The sequence below is a fragment of the Trifolium pratense genome, linkage group LG7 (genome assembly GCF_020283565.1).
Source record: "Trifolium pratense cultivar HEN17-A07 linkage group LG7, ARS_RC_1.1, whole genome shotgun sequence".
Taxonomy (NCBI): Eukaryota; Viridiplantae; Streptophyta; class Magnoliopsida; order Fabales; family Fabaceae; genus Trifolium; species Trifolium pratense.
In genome coordinates, this window is record NC_060065.1 from 42,092,848 (window position 1) to 42,115,361 (window position 22,514).

Sequence of the window (22,514 nt, forward strand, 5' to 3'; positions counted from 1 at the left end):
GGTAAAACGATGTTTTTTTCGTGGGAGTGATTTGAGGAGTGTGTCTATGGAGTTGAAATGATGGGATTGAGCTAGTTTGGTAATGAGGGAAATGCAGAAGGGTTGAGTTGGGTTATAGTCTTTACGTGAGGAATAGAGGTTGAAGATTGTTAAGGCTGTTGATGGGTTTGTTAGGGAGTTGATTAGGGTTGTTGCTTCTTTTGAGGTTAACCAGTCTTTGTGGTGGAAACGTGAGAGGATTTTGTTGTCTTTGTTGTTTGTGTTTGTGTTTGGATTTGGTGTTGGTGTTGGGTTTGAGGGTTGTGATGAAGAGAAGAGTGAGAAGTGTGGTGATGGTGGTTTGTGGGAGGATGTTAGATGAGGGAGGAGAGAACGGTGTCGGGAAAACATTGTTGATGTTTGGAGTGTGGAGGATGGTGAACTGGACTCTCTGCAGTTTAAAATGATGAAAATTGTTTACTTACAACTCGGCCTTAATTATAAGCAAAATTCTATTTTTTGGATTCATTTGAATACCACTGTATTTAGATTTACTTGGCCAAATACATTGGTTTTCCGATAAATTTAAAAAGTATAATTTGTTTATAATTAAGGTCACAGGGAGTACTATGTTTCCTTTGGGAGTATGCAGAAAAAAAAAAGGAAATGAAAATAATAAAAAGAAAATAAATAAATAAAATAATGCTGCACCAAATATCATATTAAAAAATTCAATAAAAAAATATTCGTCTTAAAAATTATACATTTAACTTTTTCAAAGTAAAAAAAAAAGCACTCAATTTATATTTAGCCCGACAATATATGCCAATTAAACTTTTTTTTTGAAGCAATGCCAATTAAACTTTTAAAAAAACCAACTTTTTCATAATATATTTTGGGAAGGATGAAAAGTTTTATACACCCTCTAGTTCTATGTATAAGAATTTTTTTTACTTTCTAAATTCATCGTAGAATTAATGTATCTAGACAATATTATAGTCTAGATACATCATTTCTTATATATTTTGGGAAGGATGAAAAGTTTTATAGCAATCATTTATTAGTTTGGAGCGTCGAAGACGAAGGGTGATATAGTAGCAGGTTTGAAGTTGGCTTGGGCTCAAGGGTTTACTAAGGAAGAGCTTCACGTAGATTCTCAAGTGGTGGTTACTACTCTCTCGTCACCTAAAGACAAGACTCTGAATAGGTGGATTTTGATTCAAAATATTCGAAGACTTTTAGCTATGGATTGGGATGTTAGAATTAGTCACTCATACTGAGAAGTTAATTCATGTGCGGATTCACTAGCTAGTATGGCTTATGATGGGGGTTTTTATATGATTGTTTATGAGCAATGTCCTCATCAAATTAGTCATTGTTTTTTAGCTGATACTATAGTGGAGTTTATACTCCTCATATGTATCTTGATCCAACAGAGGTATAGCTATTGTAAAGGGGGTTGAAATTTTATTCCCCCTTATAAGTTTTCACTGTCGAAGATAATCTTATTCGAGATGTGTTAAACTTCAAATATTAGTTCGTCATGTTGTGCGAGTTGGACCCTTTTGACAGTTAATGTTCTAAGCATGAAGCAAATCTTGTTTTCATTCTTTTCACTTTGGCTTATTCAACAACACATCTAGAAACAATAATTAATTCCATCTATGTTACATCTATGACTATGTATAATGTATGTATATACTCACAAGAATGCAGCTAAGCTATACACAATGCAAGTTTGATCTATATAGTTCCTAAAATCCTCCTATGTATAGAATATTAAATCATTAATGACTATTATTTTTCCATTTTTCTGTACAAAAACAAGCTTAAGATCAAGGTCTATGCTTCTTCTTCTTTGCATTGAGAAGTGGTTGAATTTGCAAGTGCCTTTTGAATGCTTCATTGAAAAGGATACGAGCATGAAAGGCTTTAATAATTGGTAACCATGCCAATATAGCTATAGGTCCAAAAAGTACTATTCCCATTCCATAGTCAAATTCTCTTGCAAGTGCACGTGTGAAGTCCCATATTCCTGTATGCTCTATTTTTGGCCTTACAGCTTGTGCAATCTAAATCACCAAAAGCATATTACTTGGATTAAGTCTAGAGAAAAAAAAAGATTTGGATTATCTGCGGTCGCAATATCATATATATTCACTGCAGTTACTAAATCCGAATATTTTGACGATGATCAGATTGTTTATATTTTAAACTTAATAAATCGAATATTTAAAGAAACTTGAAATATGAATCGTCTGATCCTCATCCAACGGTTTTAATTGACTGACTGCAGCGAGTTTGTGATACTGCAACCGCCAACCGCAAATATCACATATTCACCGTAATCGGTAAATCTGAACATTTTCATGAATTCATATTATTTGTATTTTAAATTCGGTAAATTGAATATTAAAAGAAACTCAGAATGAGTCGTCTGATCTTTATCCAACGGTTCTGATTGATGGACTGCAGTGACTATTTGCTATTTCAACCGTAGGGAATCCATTTCCAAAAAAGCGAAACGAGGGTTGCTATAGATTATTACCTGTATTAGCCCCCATGCAGTTGGCATGAATGCCAGACAGCAAACAAAAAGGTCTGACACTGAGAGTTGACATATGATTGAAAGAGAAATGATGAGGGCAAGAACAGCCACAAATAGGATTGCTTTGAAAAATCTGAATCCAAGTTGATAATTAGCACTAAGTAGGTTCCTTCCTATGTTAACAACCTACATGGATATGATTAGGTTATGTGGTTAACATGCAATAGTTCATATACTTTTTTTTTCTAAGTTGTGATATTTGAACCATTAAAATTTGACAACTTTTTAAGTGGTTGACAAAGTTCAAATAGTTGATTTATTATGTTTAATAGATGGTTAATGGATTATGTGATGTCAAAACTGATTAACCATCAACCTAACCTCATTATCCAAATATGCGGTTAATGAAATTATGTCGGTTATTAATGAGTTTGTGACGTGGAATGCCATTTAACCATCTATTGAACTTACGGAATAAACCATTTATTTAAACTGCGTTAACCACTTAAAAAGTTGTCACAAATTGTACAAAAATCATTTCTCCTTAAAGAGTTCTTACCTTCACCAAGAGGAAAATTCCAAGAATAACAAGCCATGAAAAGACATAAACCAGCAAGTTTTTGCTTTGCTGAGTGATGTCAAGGTGATAGACCAAACCATACTGATAGATAAAGAAACGAAGAGAAAGCAATATCTCGGCAAACCTTGAAAAAAGACTCGATCGACGAAGATGAGCTTGTTCATCATACCACCAAGAATGCCAACTTTTATCCTGATGGATTCCCAATCCACCTTGTTGCCTAATCCACTTATTCCACTCTTTCCAATCATCTACCGCCTTTGTCCAGCTGAATCCAGCAGGGTTGAAAAGAAAAGGCGCACACAACCAAGTCAAAGACATGAACCAAATCGCGTAAGTTATCAACACATATGTCATGTTACTTTGATAAGATTTCCTGAACATGTTATAAACAATCAATAGCAGCATTAGCTCGAACGCCTTTACAAAGTGACTTCTCGAATATAATCTATAGTTTTCAGTGAAGCTAGCATGGAAGACAACTTTGCGTCCGGTCGGTCTGTATTTCGCACCTCCGTGCAAAATTGTTCTACCATAGTAATGTGTTTTTGATCCAAGGGAGAAGGTGAAGAAAACAGCGGCGAGCTGCAACTGCATGAGGACAAAATCTTTAAAGGCTGTGAGGAAACCTCTTTCAAGGCCTATTTCCATCATCATTGGTAAGCCTGTCAGAAGTCCAAGTTGTATGAATGATTGAGATGCAAGAGCTGTTTCTAAGGACTGTACATTCTTGATTCTTGCTTCAATGATCAGTGCTCTCTCTAATCCACTAAGAACTAGGTATAACTGTCCGTAGAGAAATACGTATATTCCTAGTACTGATATCTGTGGAGCAATTTCAATCGGAATATATATAAATGAGAAGGTAGTGAAATTAAAAGATTAACAGATATATAAACGAGAAGAATATGATTGTTCGATGAAATTACCAAGCTGCTGAAGTAAAATCCAATTGTAGTGAAATAACAAGATAACATCCTGAAAAAATCGAATTGTCGTGCAAGGCGGAAAATGTCACGACTTATAGTTTGCTCACTGTTTCCATTTGCTACCTTAGCTTCAAATTTTGAAATCGAGTTTAGACTCACATCGCGGCCTTTGCCAATTTGCAAGTATTCGTGGTAGGAAATACACCCTCTTCTTAATGTAGAATTAAATCCTGCATTACATAAATAACATTACTTATCCCTATTGTTAACAATCAATATGTGGTTAGAAATAATATAATGTTAATGTTGAAGCCATTAATTCCTACCGGCAAAAACATCTTCACTCAAATTAATTGTTTTAGATGCTTTGCTTATTCCTCCTCTTGTAATATGGAAAACTCTATCAAATACATCTGGATGGCCGTAATGGAACCGCACCCTGAGTGAGAGAATACATCAATGTTAGAATCGAAGAATAAAAATCCATGTTTATTATTAGGATTAACATTGTAGATTAATATTTGAATTAGAAAATCATATCGATTACCTGAGAGGATTAGCCAGAAGCCTTTGACCAATAGTGACAAAGCTGGTCTCCTGATATGACATGAACCACGCCAGAGACGACACACTGAAGTTGAAAAAGAATGGAGGATACTTTGTTAGTGTACTAAACATATCTCATTCCTTATCGACAATTATGAGTATATCTATGATATTTTGACACACAAACTTAATATCAAATTTTGAAAACAATTTGGATGGTTAATGCAACTTATAGCATGGCATACTTTCGTAAATTAGACAATGTTTATATATCCGAGGAACATGTGATCACATTGTGCATGATATGTTACCTTATATGAATATTTATAACCAGAAGGAATCTTCCAAAGTTCGTCGGTTTAATTTATGTGATTAAGAAGACTAACCTTCCTGTGAAAATATGTTCCCTTAAACCAAGTATTGTAGGAGGCCTCCGTCCTTGGCGCTTATGAAATTCTTGGAGAAGGTTTCTCATTTTTAGAGCTTCTTCCAAGTAATTATCCTGAAAACAAAGTTAATCATTAGAACACAATAGAAATTATCAGGGTTTCTATACAATGATAGTAATTAGTTAATTTGTAAAGAAAAAGGTAAAGAGAAAATTATTATACTTGGTTCATATCAATTGTTTGGAGGGCTTCGCCACGAGTGAATATTATTGCATTGTTTTGATTTTCAGGCTTCCCTTCTCCAAGTTGTGGCGGACCTGGAAGTTTTATTTGATATATCGTCTGCAAAGAATATTAAAGTATAATATATAATTTCATTATTGAAATAATAAAATTGGCTTCTACAATCTTAATCTATAACATAATGTCATAATATTTTGTTTATAACTTCTCTTACAACTAATGATGCTCCTGTTTTAGTTAAGTGATATTCTAACCTATAAATATTTAAATCAACTTATGAATACTTGCCTTAAAAGCGATTTTTTTTCTTTCTGAGATGATAAATAAGGTTTTCGACAAGTTAATATTTCGTAGACTAAATATTTTGATGTTGTAAGAAAATACCTGTTCAAAACCATTGACAACTTTAACAAGTTTAGAATAATATACTTTAGGAGGTCTACCCTGAACAATCTCCTCCTTTTCCTCGACATAAGAAACACGAAGAGACGGATACCTGCAGGAAATTCATGCATGAAAGAGTTACTAATTTATTATCTCTACTTATTTCATTTCAAGAAGCGAGATATTTTTCTCATTCCTTGTACAAAACTCACCTTGTCATTAATTCAATTGTATCTCTATAACGAGGATCATTCATCGCCTTTTGCAATGCAAATGATTGACAGGTAACGACATAAGTGTATTTCATGTCTGCTAGTGCTTCTAGACGAGCAAATAATGCTCGGTTACCCTTTTCAACCGTCTCATAACCTTCAAGAATATCTGCATTAAAAAATGAATTGTGATTATTTCAGTGTAAATGTTTTAAACTGACAGTGTACGCAGTCATTTAGAATTTGTTACAAACCTTCATCTTCAGCCATGTCAAGAAATGCTTGTAACTTTAAGGCTTCTCTGTAGTACATCATCCCTCTAACTGTTCTGCCTAGTGTCTGTCCCCTAAACGAAGCCCACGATCTAAGCTCTTCTGATTTGTTTTCGTCTTCTAAACTCCTTCGGTTATCGCAACACATTCGTTCCAAAAAGTTTGTCCATTCATCTATTTAAATTAATATGCCAATCTATGAGATGAGTTCAAATAGAATGTTTTATTATGTTACATAAGAAAAATCTTATTTATAACAACCTGGATATATCTTTTGCATGTAAAAAATGATCGAGTCCTGTTCTTTATCTGAACCAAGCTCCTTCATTGAAAAATTGATGTCTTCCATGTAGTGTGGAGTTATAACACTGTCAAATGTCAATCATGCTATATATCAGAGTTCTGTGACTAAAATCTGGAAATATAATAATGTTCATTGAATGATTATTTAAAATTAGGTAAAATAGTCTCTACCCCCTGAAATGTTAGCAAATTTCGGTTTACGCTTTGTAATATTTTTTTTTTCTATTATCCTCCTGTAATGTCAAGATTCCGTCCTTTTGGCCCCTCATTGAATATACTGGCTTAAGATTCCGCATAAATGATGATATGTGGCATGCTTAGTGAGGGGGTAAACCGAAATTTGCTAACATTATAGGGGGAAAAAGGACGGAATCTTAAGCCAGCATATTCAATGAGGGGCTAAAAGGATGGAATCTTCACATTACAGGGGGTAATCGAAAAAAAATATTACAGGGAGGTAAACCGAAATTCGCTAACATTGCAGGGGGAAAAACCCTTTAAAATTAAATGTATTTATGATAGTTATCTCTGAAAGGTTTGCTTCTTAGTTTGATGTGTCATCAATGAATAATGAAAGTTTCATTAAATTACCTAAATGGCAGCATACTATGCACTTTTGGAGCATCTGGCATATCTGTAAACAGAGAAGTAGCAAAGAATGATATGCGCCGACGAGCATCTAAGTTCACAGGTATGTCCATTGCTGTCTCTTTGACGGTAACTAGTAAATGAAATCGCTTGATCTGTCATGAACAAGCTTTATCATGTTAGTATGACAAGAGTAGAGTCCACATACATGCAAGATGTTATTTCTCATTACTACCTGTTCTGTCAAAGGACCTTCTGGCAAGGGAAAATGGACACAACTTTCATTAGAAAATGGAAAGGATTCACTATTAATTTCCTCACTGGAAAATAGTTGATCATCATCTCTAAAATAGACAAAGCCACACTCATTTTGTTCGGGAAAGTGTGACGTATCCAATGTTCTGTACAGATTAAGTTGACAAATCAAAATTTGAAGCATAGTGTATAAATGATATATAAATGACAAGACAACAAATTCTTAAGCATCAATACCTTGAATCATCCATCATATCATTTGTTACCAGCTCAAACATATCGAGTAAAGCCTTCGCAACTTTGTGCCGATTGTCTTTATCTCCCTCAATCTGATGGCATTTCATAACAAAGTAATTAGGACTAAGTTTCTACTTTCCAGTCATATACATTTTTCAGCATAAAAGTGTAAGCTTTAGGTTTGGTTGAGTGAATATTTACCAGAAGTTCAGCTAGCTCAATGACCTTAACATGTAGAGCTGGGAGAACTTTCATATTGAAGTTCTTAAGAAGAGTTGTTTCTTCGATACTATTTTCAATTTCGCTTAGTATATCGCCTATAATCCTAAATGCGCACAAGTGACCAAAACCATATTTCAGTACCAAAATCAAAATTTTGTTGCGAATATGAATATTTCAGCTAGAACATATTCCATTTTATTACCTTTTCTCCTGGCTACCGACGATAAGAATGTCGAGAACATATTTCAGTGACTGGTAGCACTCTCTTACAGCATAAAACATGTATTTGTCTTTTGAAATTTTTCTGACAAGAGCTTCTTCCTTTCCCTCAAAATCTTTAGCAATGGTCAAAGCTGTAGAAAACTAGAATGTGTAGCAAGAAGAGTTCATCAATGAATGAAATAGTATATATAATGATTCTTGTTCTTCCGCAGAAATCTATAACACTTTGGTTAAAAGTACATTACCTTGTTTGCCAAGAGGAAAATAGGCCAAAGAACCTTTCCGGAAAACAATTCTGAAGACACAGGCATCATCATTAAATCCATTTCTCTGTTGAAAAAATTATTGTCAGGTGTTGTAACAAAACATAAACACGCAGTAAAGTTACACAGCTAGTATTATCAAATAGAAACTATAGCGGTGCTATTGTGTAGCATAGTTTGAACAAAGTCTCTATATGCTATTTAGTACAAAGTATTGTGAAATAGTGGCTATTGCGGTACTACAACTTTTTAGCATAGCAGAATTTGAACAAACTGCTATTTTATGCGCGATCTGCTTTGACAATACTTGTTATAATAAACGTTACCTGTTACTAATTAAGTCTTCAAGACGAAGATGGCCTATAATTTGATTCCATATCACCACAAATTTGGCAATAGCATTTTTTTCATCGGGAAGCTGTGAAAAAGAAAAGCAATCAACATAGGAGGAACAAATATTTAAAATAAATTTATCTTACTGTTGATAATTTAGAACAAACCTTTTGAAATATATTGCTGAGGAAACCTAATCTTTTCTTTTTACCGCGTTTAGAAGACGGTGGATTCAGACAGACATCAAATGCTGCTGGCAAGTTGTCAAATCTACTTCTAAGCATTCCTTGTGTCCTTATCTATTTTCAATTATAAGTGTGAGTGAGCCATTTGATTTATGAGGGATTATAGAAATAAAGAAAGAAGTAAATGAAAAAAATATAGATTATTACCTCACCAAGGTGATGTAAAATTCCATAAACTCCACCAACTATTGTACAGAAAACAGAATACCAAATTTGTGTGTCCATAAAATATACCTGTAATAAATATAGTGTATTAGTTTAGGAGATTAATTTTGATACACTGTCAGTGTAAAACTATTTACACTGCCAAACAATCAGAAACCCTTATTAGTATGACTTATAAAGTAGATATGATTGAAGTACAAATATTTTTAATGATCCAACAGTTATGATTAATTGATAGTGTAAAACTCTTTACACTGTCGGTGCATATCATTAAATCCTTATTTTAGATTCTCCAAATGTATGATGCAGACTCACCATTACTACAGGGCTCCACACAGCAACAATTGCACCAGCATTATATTTGACTGAAGCATAATCAAACCTTTGTCAGAGACACTAACTTATCCATAATATAATGTTACTAATACAATTACAAATACTGCATACCTCTTGGAAAAAGCTCATGCCATTCATACTTTCTTACACCAATTTTCATTATCTGTCTAGTTGGTCCTATGAGTGGTTTTATCTGCATGTATTGACATTGACTTGGTCATTTAAGAGTAAGTTGCTAATTAGAAAAATTCAATTAACATATAATATAATTGAAGCACAGTTATTGTTTACCTCAAAACTATAGCTGAACACAAATTTACACGATAACACCGATATCCAAAACAATGTGTACCTACATTCGAAGAAATTCAATATATTTATATAGATTCGGATTCATATTCCAATGAAACTAAAGTGAACAATAAGAACAAGTCAACAAGGTAATATAAGATATACTTTATAACAGAAAGTTGGTCTTCTTGCATCCCTCGTCCAACATAGATTCTTGGCTGTACAAAAATACATGTCATACATAAGCTACAACATAAATGACATAAATGCTTATGAGAGTAAATTGCACGCGCAGTGTAGAAGAATCAGGTGATAATTAGTCCTTTTTATAGCCAATGTTAGTATATTAGTTATTTTGTTCGTATTTTCTCTTTCACCAGAGTTTGAACTTCGGTCATTTAACTCATTCAAACCTTAGCTCAAACCAGTTGAGCTAAGCTAAGACATTGTCGGAAAATTTAGTAAATATTATGATGAACTTACTTGAATCCACCAAGCCAAAATTTTGCATATCTTGTTATTAGAGACCTCAATATATTTTCCCATAGAAGGTACAACAAATAACACAACTTCAGCTGCATTACTTGTCAAGTATATTGCAGCAGCAACCATATAAGAAGTAAAGCACCATTCTTGATCCAAACTTCCATACTTGGCGTTATAACAATATTTTTTTCTTGAATTAGCATAGCACACAGAAAGAATAATATTCCATATAATGGCAAATGCTAACTTCACCAGAAGTTTCACTTTTTGTGAATGTTCCATGGTGTATCTTGCTTTCCAAGTAAAAGCAATGTCTGAAATTGCTGTAACAAATAGATGATAATTTTTTAGTGTAGTTCCTATATGAAAGAGAAGGAAAACACTATATCTTTATACAATGATTATAAAATCGGCAATTGACGCCATACCTTGAATAAATTTAAGAATTGCTGAGGTAATAAAGATGCTGATGATGTCCTCAAATACTGCGGCATCAAGCAACTGAAGTGGTGATCCCAAGTCATGACAGGCAATGATTATTATGGCCTATGAATTAACACAAAAACCAAATTTTCCAGATCATCGTCCATCATAAGAAACATAAATTTTTAAGATATTTATCACTAGTGTATATTTGAACTGAAGCAAACCTGAAGGGATAGAATATAAAAACTCCACATTCTATCAAAGCTTCTAAAAATTTGCCAAAACGAACGAATCTCTACAAAATTTGTCTTTCCTAGCCATTGCCGTTCATTCTTTTCCGGATTTTCATCGTTTTCCTGATTTTCCTCTACAGTTTCCTGTACAAGAAATAAACAGGTAAATCATGTCCGTATAGAGTGGTAGTTCCTTGCAGGTAGAAATTAAATAATATACTTAAATGCCAGAGACAATAATCATTGTTCACATTATGTTAGAGCAAAATGGTACTATTTTCTACACAAAATTTAAAATATCACATGAAATCTAAAGTACAATGTTTTTGTGAATCACATAATGTTGGAAAATATTTAGTTTCCTAGTTTGTTATTTCTAGGAGATTCTAAGCTTATCTATTATTTCCTTTTATGTTTGTACTCTTCCTATTTAAACCAGCCTTGAGCTGAGGAATAAACACAACAGTATTCACTTATTATTTTCTACATGGTATCAGAGCTCCCGATTTTGGGGGTCTCGCTTCCGCAAAACCCTAGCCGCCGTCGTGTTTACAATCTGACCACGACAACTGATTTTGTGTGCGGCACTGTTCACACGCACAGTTCATTCGCGGGTACTGTTCACAAGTACTGTTCACAAGTACTGTTCACAAGTACTGTTCACGAGTGCTGTTCACCGGAGTTAATTTTTCTTTGCTGCTTCCGGTACTACTTGGCTAAGATTATTAATTATGACGTTTTTTTATTCTCGACGACGATCATCCACTTTCAAATACCGTCGTGAATGCAAATATTGTCATCGTTTGGGACATACTATTTTTCAATGTTGGAAATTACATGGTCTTCCGCGACCTTCAAATCAGAAGAACAAAGGTGGAGGTGAGGGTCATACATTCCAAGCCAGTAATTCTGATCAAGAGCATCAGTCTTCTTCAATTCAGCTTTCATTCACGATGGAACAACTAGACAGACTGTACAAAATTCTTGAATCTAACACTCTTTCCGGCTTTGTTGCCCCCAAAGGTACTTCTGCCCTTTTTAGTGTCAGTCCCAGTCGTGCTTGGATAGTAGATTCGGGTGCAAGTGATCACATGACAGGTGATTCTACTCTGTTTTCTTCTTATAGTCCATGTGCAGGTAACCATAAAATAAAAATTGCGGATGGATCCTTTTCAGCCATTGCGGGTAAAGGTTCGGTTGTGTTGTCTCCAAGTCTAACCCTTAAAGATGTTCTTCATGTCCCAAATCTATCTTGTAGTCTCATGTCTGTCAGTAAATTAGCCCAAGATAGAAATTGTCAAACTAATTTTTTTCGTACTCATTGTGTTTTTCAGGATTTGAACTCGGGGAAGATGATTGGTAGTGCTAAGGAGAGTGGAGGACTCTACTACTTCGACATTGAACCTGAATCACAACTACCTTCCAAACCAATAAGTTCATGCTTTGAATCTTTTTTAGTTCTGAATAATAATAATGATGATGTTATGTTATGGCATTCACGATTAGGTCATCCTAGTTTTCCTTATTTAAAACACTTATTTCCTGAGTTATTTCGTAATAAGGATTTATCTTTATTTAAATGTGAAGCATGTGAATTTGCAAAACATCATCGTTCTCATTTTCCATTACAGCCCTACAAACCATCAAAACTTTTTTCTGTTATTCACAGTGATGTTTGGGGCCCTAACCAAACGAGTACACTTTCTCAGAAAAAATGGTTTATCACATTTATAGATGATCACTCAAGAGTTTGTTGGGTGTACTTGTTAAAGGGGAAATCTGACGTTTGTCAGGCCGTAAAAGATTTTGTTAAAATGGTGCAAAATCAATTTCAAACAAATATTCAAGTATTTAGAAGTGATAACGGCAAATAATATTTTAACACAATGTTGAGTGATTTTTTTCGTGAAAATGGAATTGTGCATCAAAGTTCATGTCCTAACACTCCCCAACAAAATGGAGTTGCAGAAAGAAAAAATAGGCACTTGTTGGAGGTGGCTAGAGCTTTACTTTTCGCAAGTAAAGTACCAAATTATTTGTGGGGTGAAGCAGTTTTAACTGCTGCATACTTAATTAACAGAGTGCCCTCCAAAGTTCTTAATTTTAAAACTCCAATTCATATTTTCAAAAAATGTTTTCCTAATGATCGTGTTTCAAACGATTTGACCTTAAAAATCTTTGGTTGCACTGCATTTGTTCATGAACATAAGAATATTAGCAAACTTGAACCGCGTGCTATAAAATGGGTTTTTGTTGGGTATTCTCCAACCCAGAAGGGATATAAATGTTTTGATGCAAAAAATCAGAAAATGTTTGTCACCATGGATGTTACATTCTTTGAAAACAAACCTTTTTTTGACACGCATCTTCAGGGGGGAAATTTAAATGAAGATTCGTCTCAAACTGAGGACATGAGTTTTTTTAACTCATTTCAAACTGAGGACATGAGTTTTTTTAATAATTTATCTTTGCCGGTATCACAAAGTTCTAAGACTTATACTTCTGCACCAACGAAAAATGGCCATGATTCTTTATCTAATCCTACTCCTGTTATGAGTAGTGAGCTTGTTGAATCCGAGCCTACATTTTCTCATGAAGAAAACAATGAGAATCTTGAAAACAATGATAATGATAATCTAATTGAAATGCCACAAAATAATGAGGTTTGAAGCAGGAAACAAGACTTGGAAAGGAAAGGTTTTTGTGAGAAAGAATCACAAAGAAAGTGATGAGTCCACATCTCAACACTGTCATGAATTTGAACCGGGGGATGATCAACTTCCCAAAAAAAGAAAAGGTAAGTCTATCTCTGTTTCTGAGAGTCGTATTTTGTATCCCGATATCGATGATCCTGTGGCTGTTAGAAAACCTATTAGATCTTGCACTAAATACCCATTGTCCAATTTTATATCATATTCAAATTTGTCTTCGTCTTTTTCTGCCTTTACCTCAAAATTGTCTAGTGTAGAGATTCCAAAAAATGTACAGGTTGCTCTAGAAGTTCCAAAGTGGAGGGAAGCTGTACTTGAGGAGATGAAAGCTCTTGAAAAGAACAAAACCTGGAGTGTTATGACACTACCGGATGGCAAGAAGACGGTTGGATGCAAATGGGTGTTTACTGTGAAGTATAATTCAGATGGGTCAATCGAAAGGTACAAGGCTCGATTGGTGGCTAAGGGTTTTACTCAAACTTATGGTATAGACTACTCAGAGACTTTTGCTCCTGTTGCAAAATTGAACACTGTCAGAATTCTCTTGTCTCTTGCTGCTAACTTAGATTGGCCCCTACATCAGTTGGATGTTAAGAATGCTTTTCTCAATGGTGATTTAGAAGAAGAAGTATATATGGACATTCCTCCTGGCTTTGAAGACAAGTTTGGATCAAATGTATGCAAACTAAATAAGTCTTTGTATGGATTAAAGCAGTCTCCTAGAGCTTGGTTTGAAAAGTTCACTTATTCCATGAAGAAACAAGGGTACATTCAAGGACAAGCTGACCACACCTTGTTCACAAAGTTCTCCCAAGATGGAAAAATTGCTGTCCTAATTGTTTATGTTGATGATATCGTCCTTACTGGAGATGATATAGTTGAAATGACAAGAGTAAAAGAGAAATTAGCATTAGACTTTGAAATCAAGGACTTGGGATCCATGAGATATTTTCTTGGTATGAAGGTTGCTCGATCAAAAGATGGTATTGTAGTTTCCCAGCAAAAATACATTCTAGATTTATTGAAAGAAACAGGAATGAGTGGATGTCGACCAGCAGATACTCCCATGGATCCTAATGCAAAACTTTGGGAAGAAGGTAGTGTTTCTGTTGATACTGGAAGGTACCAGAGATTGGTTGGGAAACTGATTTATTTGTCACACACTAGACCTGACATTGCTTTCTCGGTTAGTGTAGTAAGTTAGTTTATGCATTCTCCTTTTGAGGAACATCTTGAGGCAGTCTATAGGATATTGCGATATTTGAAAGCAAATCCTAGAAAGGGATTATTTTTTAAGAAGACTAATGAAAGAAATGTGTCTATCTTTACCGATGCTGATTGGGCAGGTTCAGTCACTGACAGAAGATCAACCTCCGGATATTGTACCTACGTTTGGGGTAATCTTGTGACATGGAGGAGCAAGAAACAAGGAGTTGTAGCAAGAAGTAGTGCAGAAGCTGAGTTTAGAGCTATGGCTCAAGGTATTAGTGAAGGATTATGGATCCACAGAGTCCTAGAAGAGCTTAAGATGAAAATTGAGCTTCCATTGAAATTATACTCTGACAGTAAAGCCGCTATTAGCATAGCTCATAACCCAGTTCAACATGACAGAACCAAGCATATTGAGATCGATCGACATTTCATAAAAGAGAAGTTAGATGCCGGAATCATATGTCTACCTTTTGTAACTTCGAGTCAGCAAACTGCAGATATCTTGACCAAAAGCTTAGCAAGACCCACCTTTGAGCATTTGATCGGCAAGTTGGGCATGATAGATATCTATGCACCAACTTGAGGGGGGGTGTTGGAAAATATTTAGTTTCCTAGTTTGTTATTTCTAGGAGATTCTAAGCTTATCTATTATTTCTTTTTATGTTTGTACTCTTCCTATTTAAACCAGCCTTGAGTTGAGGAATAACACACAACAGTATTCACTTATTATTTTCTACACATAATCACCTGTGTTTCTTCTTCTTCAACCTTCTTTTCCATCTTCTTTTTCTTCTTCTTTTTCTTTTCTATCTTTTGAACAGGTGATACAAGAGCCTTCCTGAAATCAGGTTTATCTTTGGTTTTTACAAAGAAAAAATCATGGTCCTGATCACGCATGGGCCAACCGATTCCGAAACAATCAGGAGACCTACAGATACAGAACAGCAGCAAGGATCTCATGATATGTATTATGTAGCACCGACACTTCATGTTAAAAGTGCGTATAGTGATTGTATATGTAAGTGTCCAACACCGACATGACACTGAGACATGTGTTTGTATTCAATGACTTTCATTTTCTTAAATTATTACCGGTGACCAGATGGCAGTGTCGGCATCAGTGTCATGTTTGGTGTCTGTGTCAGTTTTTCACAGGCCACATCTAAACAAATATAAAATCTTAGTCTAAAGGTTATACTACTGACCAGAAGTATTCGTTCAGATCATCATAGTTTCTCCATGCAGAATGATCGGTTGTCCCACCTTTGCTATTTTCAACTTCCTTTGGTTCGAAGATAAGTTAGTTTTATTGAAGAAAACATCCAAAGAAACAAAACTAAAAGATGATACATTAAATAGTACCTTTCTTATAACATTGTATATAGGTGTGACAACATTATTAAGGAAAGATTCTGGTTCGTTTCCATATGCTGGCATGACCTTTTCCCATGTTGTTAAGCTGATAGCACCACTTAAAACTCCATGCATTTCATATGACATCTTTAAAACACACATGAAAATTATTAGAAGAAATAAGAGAATAATCATTCTAGGAAATGTTATTTGAAAATGGATTCCCTACATTAATGCGTCGCGCAGTTTTCAATCTCAACTGTCCGATCTAAATCAATGACAGAAATTGTTTAAGTCTGTCTTTTGTGAATGAGTAAGCTAGGCAGTCTGATCTCAAATCAATGGCCGGTCGAGATTGTTTATTGCGTGTAAATTCACACTTTTCTCTTATAGAAGGGAAACCAGATTCTCCAATTTTCACTTGTAGGTAAAAGAATAAAAGCTATAGGCTTAGATAATATTTTATCTATCAACCAAAATTTATCATTGAACATGAAATGCTGAATATTTCATATGGTATTACTAGTATCACTGAAAATGCAAAAGTTATTGAAATGGAAAATGATAAAAAAGAATCTGTTATAGTTTCAACTTACATGGTGAAAGATATAGCAGAGGCATTCTGGCATGAACCGCAAATTAGCTGCCTCCCCCCATATGAGCAGGTAAAGACCAATGTACAAAATTTTATATTGTTGTGCTTCTTGTTTTACAAAAGGTAAGCTGCAACACAAGTATCACACTCAATATTGTTAAACTTAGAGATTAGGTAATACAGGTAATCCATTAACAGATCTAAAATAGACTCTGATACCATCTTAGAATTTCAGTATAACTGAAACCTATAAAACCGACTTATAAACTTCATTTTATGCCTAATCACTAGTCAGTGTGAGACTTGATCACTTAACATACCGGATATTGCTTTTTCTTTCTAAAAACTTGCACCAGGTTGTATAATTTTTGAAGAACTTTCTCATCAATTCATCCACACCTCCTTCTCCTAACTGATAGAACAAGAATGATTTAGTTAACACTTAACATAGTAAAAAATGCAATAAATTAAAACCATAAGAAGCATGTTGAACTGCAAATTCACCTTCATAACAGATGTCTGGTGGTGAGTTTGCCTAGTCTGCATGTTGGCTAGAAGTAGAATCAGATGTTCCCTTTGGTTTGCCACATTTGCTTCCTAATGTTAAGACACATGATATAGAAAAATATGGAGTTCATTTTATGCGATAATCAGAATTATGCAGAAGTGAAATGGAATCCAATTTAACTGACCTGGAATCCAAAACAATGCTGAAGAAAATCAAACAAATCTACAAAGGCTCCATGTTTTTTGAAATCTTGGGCCGGCGGTAAACCTCGAATGTTGCGAATAACTGCAATGGCAGCCTTAATCTGTACCAATTTAGTAGTAGAATTAGTCCATCATATTGCAAATTGAATCTTCTGTGACATTTTCATAGAACATAAATAAAAAGTGTAAATTTCAATCTCCCAAGAAGTATCAAACCTCAGGCTGCTGCATGATTGCATGCTGAATTCCTCCTTGCTCAAGTGGAAGAATGTTAAACTCGGTTTTTTTGTGGATTGCATTTCCTTCAGTAAGTGCCTAGTTTGTACAAAATACATGGTAAATTGATAATCTATACCTACTTTTGACTTGTGGCTTTTCAACATATTAAGAATGAAAAAAGAAAGAGAAATAATCACCTGATTACTCGGTGTGTTAGTGACCGTTTTTAGGACCTCAAACAGAACAGAAGCAATAATTCTTGCATTTATCAATTTCTCCCTACGACTGTTTAGATCGAACATAACATTAGTTTGAATTTAAGGCCATATAAAGGTGTTTGAAATATTGTGTCCAAAAAGAAAATGGTGCATCAATTAGTTTAATAGTGTGTTTGGGAACACGCAGACATAGCTCCTCACCGCACGGTTTGTGAACTCTCCAAGTTCTACTTTCGACCAATCGTGCAGTGTCAATGTGGAAATTTTGATTAAGAAGTACACAAAGAGTGTAAGGTAAGGACTGTGCAAGATCAAATTTCATCATGATGTAACTTTGTTATATTACTTAAAAAATCTCAACAAATATCTATGTGGTGATATCTGATTGAATGACCTAAACAATTATTACATTGTCAATACATAGTTATTCTATGTTTAAGCTTAGTTACCTTTGTTCTAGATCAAATGCTTTGTTATTTCGAGCAAAATAATCTCTGTAGACATGATAAACTCGCTTAAGTTCACGAATATCGCCTATTCCACCCCTTTTTGTAGCATTTTCATCCTGTATGTTACAATTAACATAATACCAGCAGCAATCATCAAAATTAAAATTTCAAGTAAATAAATGCATTGACATGTTTCCTAACAGGTAAATTTGAATAGACTAAATAAACTAACATTTCACAAGATTTTTTCTCAGTGCCTTTTTTTACTATATGCAGGGTAAAATTCTTCAAGATTCTGGTTTACCTGTTCAAGTCTACGAAGAAGTGAAGTTTTGAATTGTCTAACACCTCTTCCACTAGAATTCTTGTCCAAGTTGTGTGCAATCACAAAGGCGTGAACTCGGCCTGCAAATTATAAATTATAATTACTATTACAATCTAAAATGAATGATAGTTGTCAACAGAGAAATTGCAGCCAAATTGTGATGATTTGAAAAGCTTATCAGCAAATATAAATTGGTAATCTTTTGTTAGTCAGTTTAATTCTCGAATTAATTTCCCATTAATTTCCATGTTTTTTTTCTTTTCCACCACCGGACCATCTAATCTGGTTCGGGGTCAGATATCAAGTAGTTTCAGCCCCCTCTGATTGCAGTTACGGAGGATCGAACCGTGGTCCTGCCTACCAAATTCAGTGCTAATCACTACTAAATCAACTAACGACAGTATAATTTCGATGCTTTTAGAGACTATATTGGATTACTGGGCAAACGTTAAAAGGACTGATTACACAAAATGAATCAACCAAACTTATTTTATAACCCAATATATATAGATATTAAAAAGGGTAAACGGTGATTTTATTCCTAAACGTGTGAGTCAGTGTCATTTTAGTCTTTGAATATATCAAAATTATATAATAAAAAAAAACATTTTTGAGTGTATTTTTCGTTAATAATTTGATTAACCAAATTGACTAATGAAAGACACATTTAATGGAAATAACAAAGATTGTCCTCTAGAAATAAATTGACTAACAAAAATCACATTTAAGAATAATTTTAGATTATTCAAGGACCATCACCAAAACAAGATTATTCGAGGACTATAATGATTCTGGATGAATGATTCGGGAGAATTCGATTCCCGGTCAACTTTACTTATCTCGTGGGCGAACTCTGAATTACCACACCCCTTCTCCCGAGAACTAGATGGTTAACACAAAAATAAAATGACTGTTTATTCAAAGGAAAAAACTTACAAAGATAGGCAACACGAGGCTCCTCTCTTTCAAGCAAATTAGCAACACGAAGAAACCTTTGAATCTCATAACCAAAAACAGGTGGCAACCTTTCACTCTCAAAGGGTCCTGATTGAAGCTGTTCACCATTGCTGCTACTACTCACACTATTTGTAGTAATAGCCATACTATTATCATATTCATAATCATATTCATGATGATGATGATGTTGTTGTCTAGCTGTTGATGATTCTCCTTGCTCAAAATGAATTGGTTCTGCAACAATAATCTCTGACATATTTTCTTTGAAGTCATAAACCAGCAAAAGGGTGAGACAGTTCCATAGTATATATGTGGAATCTTCTTCATTCTGTTGTTTACTTAGTGAGGTATGCTTTGTTACACTTTAGAGTGTGTGTATGTGTGTTAGTGCTAGTGGAAAGTTGAATGGTTTCTTTTGCTTTTGCTTTTTTAAGCTTTGTTTTTGTTTTTATGAGTTTGCTTTCCCTCTAAGGTGAGAAGCAATGTTATTAACCGGTGAGATTTTTGGGTCATTGTTTAATTTTTTTGATGTAAAGTTGAATAATTAAATATAAATAAATCAATAATAAATTACTCTAAAAATGGTAAGAGATTTGGACCCCTTAAAAAGGTGGTCAGCAGTTTGATATCTGACTTCTGCATATGTAAAAAATTCAGTTAGAAGAGAAGAATTTAACCGCATATTTTTTTCGACAAAGATTAGTTATCATTAAACGGAAATGAAAGTGTCAATTCTATAAGACTGTGAACTAATTGTTGTTGAATCAACCTTCAGACCGGCCGGTTTTTAGTTGAACCCCCGGTCCTGTCATAACAACATGGTGAGAAGGAAAGAAAATGTGTTTGAATATGTCTTTTTCTATGCATGTGTGTGGGACCAGGAAAGAAAAGTGATTGTCTTTTGAAAATGCAAATGGCACTGTATTTTTTATTTTTAATTTGGTAAGTGTTGTTTAACACTCTTTAATTAATCACCACTCAATGCTTTTTGGCCTTCAATTGTTGATCTTATGATTTTAGGTTCTTTGAGCATATATGCGTGTGTTTGGTTCTGCGGCGGAGAGAATTGATTTTGGCATAATTGATTCTGTAAAATTGATTCTGGCCAAAATTGATTTTAAGCTGAAGTGGTTTATGTTTGGATATATTCATGAAAAAGTGAGTTGAACAAAAAATTTGAGTGTAAAAATCAATTCTAGAATCAGAAGCTACGATTTCTAGCTTCAAGTAGAATCAATTCTGGAGGCAGAATCAATTCTACTTTTGAGAAACCAAACAAGTCAGAATCAATTCTACACGTCCAGAATCAATTCTGGATGCTCCAGAATTGAAACCAAACATACACTATATGTCTATGCATTGAGCGGATGCATTAGCCGATATAAGTTGCGATCAAGATTGTAATATTGAATATTTTAATGTTTATTCCAGTTGAATTAGACATTTATTTGCAGATGATAATTTGTAACATAGTACCACACGTCTAAATATCGCAGAATACAATTTTATCATATGAAAATGATACTTAAAAATATATGTATTGACAGAATAAAACAGTTTTACATTAACATCTTAAATTCCGACAAATATAGAGTAGTTTTGAAATAATATAATGATGTTTTTTTATTGGATTGCAGTGTCATTAAACTCCATTACAAGAAAAAGAAATGTTTGAGATTGTATTGTTAACATTCATAGATGGATGCATCATGCATATTCAAAGACTTGGAATCAAATTTCATTCCACCCATGCACAGCTCATTATTTGCTTTTATAAAATTTATCTTAATTCTTAAAGTGTATACCTTTTGTTTTGATCTTGTTTACAGAATAGAATATACAGTAGTATCCAAGATTATCTATAATCTTTTAACATTAGCTGTATGAACGTATTTGTGTCTCAAAATATAAACAAAAATTTGTCAATAAAAATTAATATTATTTGGCGTAAAATTTAGATTAAATACATTAATTTTTGTTGACTATTTTTACTTATATTTTAGGATGAAAAAAGTAAAATAAATATATGAAAATAACTTTATCCATGTTCTTTGAAGAAATAGAAACATTGAATAAAATAATAATTTTATAAATAATATTATTTTAGTATATATGTCTATTTTCTTTTAAACAAAAATCCATATTAAATACCAATAATGAATTGGTTTAAATAGTAAACGATTTTGTCCTCTTAAGCAGATAGTCTAACCACCTTATATGTCCTACAAATTTTGCGACGAAGATTAATCCTGCTAGTGAAAACTCCATACCTATAATCCGCTAAGAAAAATAATGTTTATTGTTTTAATCATGTTATAAGTCCGATTCATTAATTCATTTATATTTTGTGTTCACTGATTTTTAGGAGAAAGTACCCTTATAATATAAAGGGAAGAAGATAAATAAAATCTCATAAAGAATTAAGTATTGCTGGATCGGACGAATCAGCCCATCATTTATTTCTCTTTTGTAGTATTGTTGGATCTCTTTGGGACTTAGTTCGCGCGTGGATTGATATTTCTTTGGTGGATTTTACTACTCCGCGTGATCATTTTGTTCAGTTTACAGTCTCAACGCGTCGGTCCTTTCTGCATCTCGTTTGGCTTACTTGTGTATGAGTGATATGGACGGATCATCGTTTGTTCAAAGGCTCAACAGACACACCTCATCTTTTGTTGGACAAGATCAAGCTTTTCTCAATTCGGTGGTTGAAAACAACGAGTATCACGTTAGCTTCAAACTACCATAGCTGGTGGTCTAGTCCATTGTTGTGTTTGAGCCTCGTATGATTTGATTATGATTGTATCTTTTTGACTCTTTTGTATGTAAACTGTTATAGTCTACTTCGGTATATCTTGTGCTTGGAAGACCGTTTGTGTTAATATATTTTATTTTGACTTCTTAAAAAAAAATAAAAATTAAGTTTTCTGTTATTCAAAAAAATTCGTCCCAAAGACTTCAATTGGTTAGCTGATTCATTAATTTTATCAATAACTAATCTATCCTTGACCCATAAAGATACTTCTTTCTTGACAAAAATTCGCAAACAAGAAAAAAAAATTACAACCAATTTCTAA

At 33.9% G+C, this 22,514-nt stretch overlaps 1 protein-coding gene across 1 annotated transcript; it reads right to left on the minus strand.

Annotated features, from left to right (window-relative positions):
* Nucleotides 1–1,552: 1,552 nt before the first annotated feature.
* LOC123895006 (putative callose synthase 8) lies at nt 1,553–19,860 on the minus strand. The gene is made up of 40 exons (XM_045945176.1): nt 19,417–19,860; nt 18,460–18,560; nt 18,156–18,271; nt 17,686–17,773; nt 17,486–17,584; nt 17,251–17,370; nt 17,063–17,155; nt 16,879–16,970; nt 16,560–16,686; nt 15,973–16,110; nt 15,816–15,892; nt 15,358–15,538; nt 10,679–10,831; nt 10,457–10,574; nt 10,026–10,351; nt 9,708–9,760; nt 9,543–9,603; nt 9,363–9,444; nt 9,231–9,280; nt 8,898–8,984; nt 8,673–8,804; nt 8,499–8,590; nt 8,155–8,239; nt 7,890–8,050; nt 7,667–7,790; nt 7,466–7,557; nt 7,209–7,374; nt 6,977–7,128; nt 6,344–6,450; nt 6,065–6,256; nt 5,811–5,979; nt 5,599–5,710; nt 5,194–5,313; nt 4,969–5,084; nt 4,584–4,667; nt 4,363–4,475; nt 4,037–4,266; nt 3,087–3,932; nt 2,528–2,713; nt 1,553–2,051 (listed from the first exon to the last, which is right to left on the minus strand). Exons 1-40 carry the CDS (start codon nt 19,691–19,693, stop codon nt 1,815–1,817), a joined length of 5,955 nt encoding a protein of 1,984 aa, XP_045801132.1. The 5' UTR covers nt 19,694–19,860; the 3' UTR covers nt 1,553–1,814.
* Between the last annotated feature and the right edge of the window lie 2,654 nt (nt 19,861–22,514).

What these genes read in the sequence shown, in the direction of transcription:
- LOC123895006 (XM_045945176.1), bottom strand. Translation starts at nt 19,693, where the DNA reads ATGTCAGAGATTATTGTTGCAGAACCAATTCATTTTGAGCAAGGAGAA. An exon ending in AGCATTGTTTTGGATTCCAG is followed by an intron (nt 17,156 to 17,250) that starts GTCAGTTAAATT and finishes TCTTAACATTAG; the next exon opens with GAAGCAAATGTGGCAAACCA. An exon ending in GAATTTTCCTCTTGGTGAAG is followed by an intron (nt 2,714 to 3,086) that starts GTAAGAACTCTT and finishes ATATCCATGTAG; the next exon opens with GTTGTTAACATAGGAAGGAA.